Here is a 12,731-nt window from a genome sequence, read left to right as displayed (position 1 = left end):
GGACTTATCCTCCGACAAGCCGGGACTCATCTTTAACAGGACACTGACATGTGACGGGACAGTACACAGACAGAGCTGGGACTTATCCTCCGACAAGTCGGGACTCATCTTTAACAGGACACTGACATGAAACGGGACAGTACACAGACATAGAGCTGGGACTTATCCTCCGACAAGCCGGGACTCATCTTTAACAGGACACTGACATGAAACGGGACAGTACACAGACAGAGCTGGGACTTATCCTCCGACAAGCCGGGACTCATCTATAACGACACACCAAGGTGGGGCAGGACCATCCATCAGGTAACAGCAGAACAGCCTGACCTACCCAACAGAGGCAAAGACAAGACAAGACAGATTCCCCCCACAGGGTAACAGCAGAACAGCCTGATTTACCCCACAGAGGCAAGGGCAAGACAAGACAGATCCCCCCGCAGAGCAACGGCAGAACAGCCAGACTTATCTCACCGGGGCAAGGACAGGAAGAGACAAACACCAAGGAACGACAGACAGTTCCACCTCTGCATCGGGGTAGCTCTGAGTAGCCGTTACGGCCGGCAGCCTTGTTGGCTACGGAAGTAACTGGATCCCTACCTAGCTCAGAGTGGCTGACGGCCACCCAGCTGGCCCAGGAAACAGCTGAATCCATACCACAATGACCACTCCGACTACTGACAGCAAGGCTCCCAGAAGCCATGGTTCTCCAACGCGGCCCCAAGGATGGCAAGAGTCCATTCTAGCCTTCCACCAGCCATCTGTGCCCTGAGTAAACAACAACAACCCAACCACACTCAATACCAGGGCCACTTACATTCCCAGTTCCAATATGAGCCTCAGGTGTTTCCAGTTAAGTCCAACCCAGCAAGGGACCGCTGGAAAACCCGGAGTCCGGAGTCTGCTGACCGGACCACGGACTTCGGACTGAACCACCACAGCATCTTACCTTGATCCTGTGTAGTAGCGCCACACCCATATCAGATGGTGATGATCCAGTCAGAATGCTCTCCACAGTGCATCTGTAGATGTTTTTGAGTGTATAAGGTGACAAACTCCTATTTAAATTTAGCCATGGTCTTGTCTTGCCTTCTTTATAGCTACATCAATATGTTAAGACTAGGTTTGGTCCTCAAAGATCTGTCGACGGCAGCCTGAGCCTCAGGCTATGTGCCCTCAAACTTATTTTTATGAAGGGAAATTAACTTTATATGTAGCAGTTTGAGTGATGGAAATATTGGATTAAGGGCTACACAAAGATTGGTCAAAGGATATTTTTATGTGATCGTTGATCTGGGTGTGCACAAAGCATGTATCTACCTCAAGACAAATAACAAAGGATTAAAATGTAGAGAGAAAAATACAGGATAGGAAGGAGTATGTTTTACATCACTTATTTATTTATCTTTGTCAATAACTTTCTCAGTACGTGAAGCCACGGCAGTCAGAGTTGAGAGCCGGAACACGACTGCCACCAAAGTATGCCCTGGAGTTATTGACTATCCATGCCTGGGAACAAGGTAATGGCAAGGAGAGATTTGACACGGCTGAAGGGTTCCGCACAGTCCTGGAACTGATCTGCAGACATCGGGAACTGTGCATCTACTGGACTGACTACTACGATGTCACTAATGGATCCTTGGCAGAATTTTTAAAAAATAAACTCCGTGAGAGGAGGTAAGATGCACGAGCACAATTCACACTGACAATTAAAACTACTTTTTTTATTTTAGTTAATGTTCCGTTTCAAATTCCTGTACAGACAGGTCTAACACAGGGAAAAATAATCTTATCATAATATAAAGATGATTCAATGCACTTCTAAATGTTCCTAATTCTAAAGTAACCTGCATTGTCTCACCTGAAGTGATGAAATTCCAAACCTTCTCCCTCATTTTCAGTTCTCACCAGCCACAACCTACCCTCCATTACCTCACCACACCCTGCATCTACAACCTCTCCTAGCCAGGGGGCCAGTCCCCTCTCCATTCCTTTTCCACCAGTGGTAATCCTTTCAGTCACCTAAAAAGCTTCAAGATTGCTTTGCCGAACGGCTAAACTCCTTCAGCCAGTAAAAGCAGGACAACCCAGTGGCCATCCATTTTAATTCCACTTCCCATTCCCATTCTGATATGTCTATCCGTGACCTCCTCTACTGTTGCAATGAGGCCATACTCAGGTTGGAGGAACAACACCTTATATTCTGTCTGGGTAGCCTTCAACCTGATGGAATGAACATCAATTTCTTGAACTTATGGTAATGGCCCCCCGCCTTTCGCCATTCCGCATCCCCTTTTCCCTCTCTCGGCCTTTCTCCTTGTCTAGCAATCAACTCCCTCTGGTGCTCCTCTCCTCTTTTCTCTCTTCCACGGCCTGCTGTACTCTCCTATTAATTCCCCCCTCTGCAGCCCGGTAAGTCTTTCACCAATCAACTTCCCAGCTGCGATCCTTCACCCTCCCCTCTCCTGGTTTTACCGATCACCTTGTGTTTCTCCCTCCGCTCCCCCCACCTTTTAACTCTACTCCTCATCTTTCTTTCTCCAGTCCTGCTGAAGGGTCTCGGCCCAACATGTCACAGGACTCTTTTCTGTGGATGCTGCCTGGCCTGCTGAGATCCTCCAGCATTTTGTGTGTGTTGCAAGGTTGAAAGGGTCATTTTTTAATGGACGTATGCAGTATACAACTCTGAGATTTTTCTTCTCCAGATAACCGTTAAACAAAGAAAATCCATGGAAGTCAGTTCAGAGAGAAACAGCAACCCCGACCCCCTGCACAAAATAGAAAGGCAACACGATCCTCAATCACCAGAGACCCTTCCCTCCACACAAAACACACTAAGAACATCAGTCCCCAAATCCCCCTCTCCCCACACAAAACACACCAAGAACATCAGTCCCCAAATCCCCCTCTCCCCACACAAAACACACCAAGAACATCACTCCCCAAATCCCCCTCCCTCCACACAAAACACACCAAGAACTTCAGTCCCCAAATCCCCCTCCCTCCATACAAAACACATCAAGAACATCAGTCCCCAAATCCCGCTCCCTCCACACAAAACACACCAAGAACTTCAGTCCCCAAATCCCCCTCCCTGCACACAAAACACACCAAGAACATCAGTCCCCAAATCCCCCTCCCTGCACACAAAACACACCAAGAACATCACTCCCCAAATCCCCCTCCCTCCACACAAAACACACCAAGAACTTCAGTCCCCAAATCCCCCTCCCTCCATACAAAACACATCAAGAACATCAGTCCACAAATCCCGCTCCCTCCACACAAAACACACCAAGAACTTCAGTCCCCAAATCCCCCTCCCTGCACACAAAACACACCAAGAACATCAGTCCCCAAATCCCCCTCCCTGCACACAAAACACACCAAGAACTTCAGTCCCCAAATCCTCCTCCCTCCACACAAAACACACCGAACATCAGTCCGCAAATCCTTCTCTCCCCACACAAAACACACCAAGAACATCAGCCTCCAAATGCCCCTCTCCCTGAACAATAAACTTACAAAAGCAACCTTACCTCCAGTTTATGGAATTCTCCGTATGTTATTCACTCTCATGTTACTTCTTGGTAACAACAAGTTTGTCACTTATCCCTCAGATTTTATTCCTACTCAAATTGCATTTCCTCTTCACAAGACACATAGGAAAATACTGGTTAATATTTGCAGAGATACAGATCGTTGCCCAGAATTCCAACACAGGAATTGGTTTCTGAGGTAGTGAAACCCATCGTAAATCACACCATCAAACAACCCTGGTCCTTGGTGTCCTCACGTTGCAGGGTTTTAGATAAAACTCACTTCCAGCACGGCCAGTGACATGAGGGAAAAGAGCTTGGAATTGAGGAAGCCATTTGCTGTACTTCAGTGTGGTTGGCTCCGTAGGCGTCCAGGTTAAACCTGAAAGACAATAGGACAACTGAGCTGTCTGCTGGTTTCCTGATGGGCGGAGAAGAATATTAGGTCAAACATATTTTTTTTGACTAATCCCCTTAACACCATGATGGGCAACAAACTCTGGTCTTGCCCCTCTGTCAACAGCATCTTCTTCTGTGGTCTCCAGGGCTGGGCAGGTACTTTAGTCATGAACTGAACTTCAGGGGCTTGGTCAAAAGTATTAAATTTTCCATCAGTACTTCTTGGTGTATGCTTACTTTGAAAACAAATTGCATATATAGCAACTCCATGAAATTTTCAAGGAGATGGATGTTGAGCCGTTGAACTTACGAGGTCTTTGTTGGAATGGTTTATCTTTCAGACCAGTAATTCTCGACCCTGCTGATCCAACTGGAAACGTGGCTTCATCAGGTGTCTGGGACGTGATGGGAGATGAAGCCAGGAAGTGCCTAAGAATGCCTTGTGTCTCTGGCGTCAGTCCTTGGCATGTCCAGGTAACTGGTTTAAGTAAATGATGAACGTAGAAAGACATTTAGTAAACACAAAGTACACAGCAGATGACACATACAAACAAGCTGGATGATCTCAGCAGGTCAGGCAGCATCCGTTGAAACGAGCACTCAACGTTTTCGTTGACTGCTCATTTCAACGGATGCTGCCCGACCTGCTGAGTTCATCCAGCTGGTTTGTACGTGTAGAAAGACATTTACTTGCCCACTTCTTCCACCCCACCAATGGCTGGCTTTTGACAGATATCCCAGATTGCCCCGGCCATGGGAGATGGTACAGTCTGTCACAGGCCTTTGTGTTGTCCTGCAGGTTCATTTGCAGTCCATGGAGCTGAAGGTCAACAACCTTGTCCTTCAACGCTGCAGTTCTGAACACTGGTTTGACCCAGATGTTGGTGGTGGAGTGGATAGTCTGGAGGGTTGTCAGTGTTGTTAAGGGCGTATGGTGTGTTGGTATTTATCAACTGTGGGGCTGAGTTCAAGAGCTGTGAGGTAATGTTGCAGCTGTATAGCACCTTGGTCAGACGTGGAGTACTGTGCTCAATTCTGGTCACCTCACTACAGGAAGGATGTTGAAACTATAGAGAGAATGCAGAGGAGATTTACAAGGATGTTGCCTGAATTGGAGAGCATGCCCTCTGAGAATAGGTTGACTGAACTTGGGCGTTTCTCCTTGGAGTGACGGAAGATGAGAGGTAACGTGCTAGAGGTGTAGAAGATGATGAGAGGCATTGATCATGGTGATAGCCAGAGGCTTTTTTCCCAGGGCTGGAATGTCTAACATGAGGGAGAATAGGTTTAAGGTGCTTGGAAGTAGGTAGAAGGGTGATTGCCGGTGAAGATGGTAGAGGTGGATATAATAGGGTCTTTTAAAAGACTCCTAGATAAGTACATGGAGCTTAGAGAAATAGAGGGCTATGCGGTAAGGAAATTCTAGGTCGTTTCTAGAGTAGGTTAAATTGTTGGCACAATATTGTGGGCTGACGGGCCTATACTGTGCTGTAGGTTTCTATGTTCTATGTTCTAAATGAGCTAAGCAAAAGACAATAGGACAACTGTCTGCTGGTTTCTGGATGGGCTAAAAGCTAAAACAAAAAACATGGCTTTTCCTACATCCTTCCTACATCTTGCTTGTCAGCTACTGTAACTTTGGCCTCACAGTGTCAGAAATATTCCATTTGTCCACTTTCTAGTACTTAAAGATCAGAATCAGAATCAGGTTTAATATCACCGGCATAAGTCGTGAAATTTGTTAACTTTGCGGCAGCAGTACAATGCAATAGATAATAATAGAGAAAAAGAAACTGTGAATTGCAGAGAACACACACGCGTGCGCGCACACACACACACACACACACACATATAAAATAGTTAAATTAACTAAATAATGACAAAATGGAAATTTAAAAAGTAGTGTGCGTTCCTGGGTTCAATGTCCATTCCGAAATCTGATGGTAACGGGGAAGAAGCTGTTCCTGAATCGTTGAGTGTGTGCTTTCAAGTTCCAGTACCTTCTCCCTAATGGTAATAATCAGAAAAGGGCATCTGGGTGATGGGGTCGTTAATGATAAACACCACCTTTCTGAGGCATTGCTCTTTGAGCATGTCCACGGTACGATGGAGGCTTAGGCCATGATGTTGATAAAGTTTACAACTCTCTGCAGCTTACTTCAATCCTGTGCAGTAGTTCCCCTCCCCACCCCACCCACCATACCAGAGGGTGATACAGACAGTCAGATTGCTCTCCAGGGTATACCTGTAGACATTTGTGAGATAAATGTCCTGTACGATTTCGAACAAATTGCCACCCAAGTCGATGATTGTTTTACTGCAGTTTCCTGCTTGTAACCTTGGACATTTACCCTGTTAGTTGCAACGTCAGACCTTGGAATTGAAACTTAGCCCGAGAACGGGGAAACAGTAATCTGCGCGCTAAGATGCTTGCAGATCATCAGCCTTTCTCAGCCTGTGAATTGACCTGTAGATTGTTTATCGATGTTGAAACAAAGGCATTGTATCTCCACTCGTTCCAATCTGAGAGATCACTGAACGATTTACCCTGGGCTGTACGCTTTGCAATGAAGGATAGTATGACTGTTTCCACTTATTGCTGAGATCTGAATTTGTACGGAGAGGCCACTGCACTCCAGAAGTAATTCCAGCATAGGATGGGTTACAGCAGAGCCCTGGGCTTTTGGGGTGTTAAAATAAGTGTCTTTAATCCTTATTTTTACAGTTAATTTCCATACTGTTTCACGAGTGTCGAGCTTTGCTCAGGTGACTGCCAATGACGGCCCCCTTTGGTCCCCTCCTCCTCTCCTGTCTCCTATGGTCCACTCTCCTCACCCATCAGATTCCTTTGTCTCCAGCCCTTTACTTTTCCCACCCACCTGGCTTCGCTTATCACCTTGTAACAATCCTTGTAATGCTCCCCCCACCATTTTGATCTGTCCTCTTCCCCCTTCCTTTCCAGTCCTTATGAAGGGTCTCAGTCAGAAACGGCAACTGTTTACTATATTCCATAGATGTTTCCTGACCTGCTGAGATGCTCCAGCATTTTGCATGTGTTGCTTTGGATTTCCCGCATCTGCAGAATCTCTTGTGTTTGACCATATACTCTCAATTTCTCATTGGATGGTCTGTAAAGATAGGCACGCAAGTTGTCCAATGGCCAGGTGTTTGGTGAGTAAAATGGATGAGAAATGAGCCCTAGTCTGGGCAGAAAACAATTTATCATAATGGGGCACAAGCCTTACATAAGTGGTGCAGTCAGCTTTTTCCTGGAGTTAGTTTTACAACACTCCCTTCATTTCGACACCTGCTGTCCGACACTGTCGGATTTTGCCTGTCACTTAGACTATAAAGTTCGAAGTAAATTTTATTACCAGAGTGCATATCTGTCACCACATACAACCCAGGGATCCATTTTCCTGCGGCCATACTCAGCAAGTCTATAGAACAGTAACTATAACAGACTGTGCAAATGCAAATATAAATAGTAATAAATAACGAGAACATGAAATAACTGGATAAAGAGTCCTAAAAGTGAGATAATTGGTTTAGGGAACATCTCAATCGACGAATGCAGTTATCTTCTTTGGTTCAAGAGCCTGATGGCTGAGGGGCAGTAACTGTTCCTGAAGCTGGTGGTGTGAGTCCTGAGGCTCTTGTGCCTTCTTCCTGATGGCAGCAGCGAGGAAAGGGCGTGGCCTGAGTGGTGGTGATCTCTGATGTTGGGTGCTGCTTTCCTCTGACAGCTTTTCATATAGATGTGCTCAATGGCTAGGAGGGCTTTACATGTGATGTACTGGGCCGAATCCACAGCCTTTTGTAGGATTTTCTGTTCCGTTTTCTATTGCCTCTGACGTATAAAAGGAACATATTTTACTTCTGTCCATTTTTGTTTTGTGTACCTCAGCCAGTGAAGACATTTGGAGTCACCCTGGGTGTAATGGAGATATTTGTCAGAAAAGATGGACGTGACCAGACGATCCAGGTTTTGCCAGATGACCAGGTTTCAAGTTTAAAAGATAAAATTGAATCCCTGCAGCGAATCCAGCGAAGCCAGTACTACTTAACCTTTCAATCAACGCCGCTTGAAGATGCACGTACACTGCAATCTTATGGCATTAAGCACCATTCTACCATCCTTGTCAACCTGAGATTGCGTGGTGGCACTGAGATTCAACTTCCTAATGCAGTGGATCCTAACTGAACAGTTTGAAAATCAATGGCAGTGATAAAGACCTGAATTAGTTTTTCTCATTTAAGGTTCCATATAACAATTACAGCATGGAAACAGGCCATCTCGGCCCTTCTAGTCTGTGCCGTACGCTTACTGTCACCTAGTCCCAGCGACCTGCACTCAGCCCATAACCCTCCATTCCTTTCCTGTCCATATACCTATCTGGTTTTTTTTTAATGACAAAATCGAACCTGCCTCTACCACTTCTTCTGGAAGCTCATTCCACACAGCTACCACTCTCTGTGTAAAGAAGTTACCCCTCGTGTTACCCCTAAACTTTTGCCCCTTAACTCTCAACTCATACCGTTTTGTTTGAATCTCCCCTACTCTCAATGGAAAAAGCTTATCCACGTCAACTCTATCTATTCCCCTCATAATTTTAAATACCTCTATCAAGTACCCCCTCAACCTTCTATGCTCCAAAGAATAAAGACCTAACTTGTTCAACCTTTCTCTGTAACTTAGGTGCTGAAACCCAGGTAACATTCCAGTAAATCCTTTCACTTTTCTATTTTCTAATTATGATTTATAATTTAAATTTTTATTGTATTTACTTCAATTTGTACTTCAGGGAGTGTGAAGTACAGAATCAAATATCACTGTGATGATTGTACGCTCTACTATCAATTGTTTGGTGACAATAAAGTACTTGTATTTGTATTGTAAATCTCCTCTGTACTCTCTCTAATTAGTTGACATCTTTCCTATCATTCAGTGACCAGAACTGTACACAATACTCCAAATTTGGCCTCACCAATGCCTTGTAGAATTTTAACATTACATCCCAACTCCTATACTCAATGCTCTGATTTATAAAGGACAGCATACCAAAAGCTTTCTTCACCACTCTATCCACATGAGATTCCACCTTCAGGGAACTATGCACCATTATTCCTAGATCACTTTGTTCTACTGCATTCCTCAATGCCCTACCATTTACAATGTATGTCCTAGTTTGATCATTACTACCAAAATGTAACACCACACACTTATCAGCATGAAACTCCATCTGCCATCTTTCAGCCCACTCTTCTAACTGGCCTAAATCTCTCTGCAAGCTTTGAAAAACTACTTCATTATCCACAACGCCACCTACCTTACTATCATCTGCATACTTACTAATCCCATTTACCACCCCGTCATCCAGATCATTAATGTATAAGACAAACAACATAGGACCCATTACAGATCCCTGAGGCACACCACTAGTCACAGGCCTCCAACCTGACAAACAGTTATCCACCACTACTCTCTGGCATCTCCCACCCAGCCACTGTTGAATCTTTGATTACCTTTGGTTAATTACTTTGGTCGAATCAGCATTAACTGTAACTGATGTGAGGCAGGAACTCTTGAAACACATATTGCATATTGTGTTCTTTCTGATGCAACATATCCCAAGTTAGCTAACGTGACCAATATCTGATAATGGAACTGGGGTGATTGGGAAGCTCGGATGATTTATGCATCGTGGGTACCTTGTCAGTGCACAATCCCCACCCCCTCGGACCTCATCAGACCCACGTGGACACTTCTCCCACAGTGCACTTTAAACTCTGGCAAACCCTATGCTTGTCCACAATTCTCTTGCACCACACACGGACAAAGTGAATAGCCGTACCTATTGATCTTTGAATCTATTTAATTATTATGCTTTTTTTTCTCAAGGCTCTTCTCTTAAGCGTCATAAACACAATGACTTGAATCGAGTAAAAGAATTTTTTTGTGAATCCACATCGGTACAATGTGAGAAATGGCAGCCATTGGCTATATGTCAGGGAAGAAACTGCTGAAATTATCTGAATAATAATGTCTTAATATGATGTAAATTCTGTTTTGTATTGTTGGAAATTCAGCAGTCAATAAATAAAGCTGTTTTAATGTTTGAAGGATTATCGGGCTGGTTTTGCTCAATCGGACATCATATATTCATTCGCTCAAATGAGCTGTTACGGACGATTTTAACTGACTATAAAAGATGGGAACAGAATTTCGCCATTTGGACCATCAGGCCTGGTCCACCATTCCATCGTGGCCAATTTATTTGCCCTCTCAACCACATTCTGTTGCCTTCTCCCTGTAACCTGTGATGCTTTTACTAAATAAGAACCTATCACCTTCTGCATGAAATAAACCCAATGACCTGGCCTCCACAGCCATCTATAGCAATGGATTCCACAGATTTACCACCGTCTCGCTGAAGAAATACCTCCTCCTCTTTGTCCTGAAGGGACGTCCTTGTATTCTGAGGCCATGCGCTCTGGTCCTCGAATGCCCCATTATAGGAAACTTCCTCTCCACATCAAGTCTATTAAGACCTTTCAATTCTCAATAAGTTTCAATGACATTTCCCCCCTCATTCTTCTAACCAGTGAGTACAGGCGGAGAGCTGTCATACGCTCTGATTATGTTAACCCTTTCATTCCCGGATCATTCTTGTGAACCTCCTCTGTATCCTCTTAAATACCGGCACATCCTTTTCACTGATAATGGGCCCAAAACTGCTCACAGAATTCCAAGTGTAGTCAGATCGATGACCACTGAATTATTTGCCCATTGTGTTCTAAATGTCCATTTTGTAAGGATCAGTTTCGTGTGTTGGGCTTGTTTTTATTCACAGGATGTGTGTATCTCCAACAAGATCGGTATTCAATGACTATCCATCTCTACTCCTGACTGGCTTACTGGCCAATTCAGCGAACAGTTAAAAGTCAACACATTGCTGTGAATCTGGTGAGGCAGAATGGATTAGAAAGTCACTGAACTGGTTGGGGGTTTGAACAAGCTTGAGCTGTCCTGGCAAACACCCCCACCACCAGAGTTTACAAAGAGAATCCGACTGCCCAGACTTTTCAGTGACAATAGGCCTCATACATTTGGATCAATGTCCAGATCTATGCATTGTCAATCAACTTAACTCCTGTGATAATAATCAGCATATTTATAAATGACTCAGATGATGTGAAAGAAAGTAAAGTTTATTCATGATTGACAGATTGACACAGGGGAGGTTTTGTTTAATTGATATGGGTGCTGTTAAGGCAATTTTGGAGTTAGGACATCTATTAAATAACTTCAGCCACCAATCTTCAGATCTGAATATGGACTGTAGATTAAGTTTAAAATGCTCTGGACCATGGGATTGTAGAGGTGTGAAAACAACAATTGATTGATGGACTGGAAAATAACATTGGCTGGTGTGTGGGCACAGTTGGGGGGGGGGGAAACAGAAACACAGAAAACCTACAGCACAATACAGGCCCTTCGGCCCACAATGTTGTGCCAAAACTGTCCCTACTTTAGAAATTACGAGGATTACCCATAGTGCTCTATTTTTCTAATTTCCATGTACCTGTCCACAAGTCTCTTAAAAGACCCTATCATATATGTGCCGGCAGCCCATTCCACGCACTCACCATTCTCTGCATACCCCTGACATCTCCTTTGTACCTAATCCCAAGCACCTTAAGCCTGTGCCCTCTTGTGCCCAGTGCCATTTCAGCCCTGGGAAAAAGCCTCTGACTATCCACACGATCAATGCCTCTCATCACCTTATGCACCTCTATCAGGTCACCTCTCATCCTCCCGTCACGCCAAGGATAAAAGGTCGAATTCACTCAACCTGTTTTTATAAAACATGCTCCCCAATCCAGGCAACATGCTCGTAAATCTCCTCTGCACCCTTTCTATGGCTTCCACATCCTTCCTGTAGTGAGGCAACCAGAGCTGAGTACAATACTCCAAGTGGGGCCTGACCAGGGTCCTATATAGCTGCAACATTACCTCTCGGCTCCTAAATTCAGTTCCACAATTGATGAAGGCCAATACACGTATGCCTTCTTAACCACAGAGTCAACCTGCACATCTGCTTTGAGCATCCTATGGACTCAGGCACCAAGATCTCTCTGATCCTCCATATTGCCAAGAGTCTTACCATTAATACTATATTCTGCCTACCAAAGTGAACCACTTCAAACTTATCTGGGTTGCACTACATCTGTCACTTCTCAGCTCAGTTTGCATCCTATTGATGTCCCGCAGTAACCTCTGAGAGACCTCAACACTACCCACAACACCCCCAACCTTTGTGTCATCAGCAAACTTACTAACGCATCCCTCCACTTCCTCATCAAGGTCATTTATAAAAATCACAAAGAGTAAGGGTCCCAGAACAGATCCCTGAGGCACTCCACTGGTCACCGACCTCCATGCAGAATATGACCAGTCTTTAACCACTCTTTGCCTTCTGTGGGCAAGCCAGTTCTGGATCCACAAAGCAACGTCCCCTTGGATCCCATGCCTCCTTACTTTCTCAATAAGCCTTGCATGAGGTACCTTATCAAATGCCTTGCTGAAATCCATATACACTACATCTACAGCTCTTCCTTCATCAATGTGTTTAGCCACATCCTAAAAAAACTCAATCAGGCTAGTAAGGCACGTTCTGCCCTTGACAAAGCCATGCTGATTATTCCTAATCATATTATACCTCTCCAAATGTTCATAAGTCCTGTCCCTCAGGATCTTCTCCATCAACTTACCAACCACTGAAGTAAGACTCA

General features: G+C 44.6%; 1 protein-coding gene across 1 annotated transcript in view; it reads left to right on the top strand.

The window, feature by feature from the left end:
* LOC132403381 (2'-5'-oligoadenylate synthase 3-like) overlaps window positions 1-12,731 on the top strand; it is a 125,809-nt gene that overhangs the window by 30,940 nt on the left and 82,138 nt on the right. The window contains exons 10-12 of the mRNA XM_059986795.1: window positions 1,424-1,674; window positions 4,277-4,409; window positions 7,843-8,133. Coding sequence (XP_059842778.1) covers window positions 1,424-1,674; window positions 4,277-4,409; window positions 7,843-8,133 — 675 coding nt within the window. The remainder of the gene's footprint in view (window positions 1-1,423; window positions 1,675-4,276; window positions 4,410-7,842; window positions 8,134-12,731) is intronic.

The sequence above is a fragment of the Hypanus sabinus genome, chromosome 13, assembly GCF_030144855.1.
Source record: "Hypanus sabinus isolate sHypSab1 chromosome 13, sHypSab1.hap1, whole genome shotgun sequence".
Classification (NCBI taxonomy): Eukaryota; Metazoa; Chordata; class Chondrichthyes; order Myliobatiformes; family Dasyatidae; genus Hypanus; species Hypanus sabinus.
This window is presented reverse-complemented; position numbering and strand designations above follow the sequence as displayed.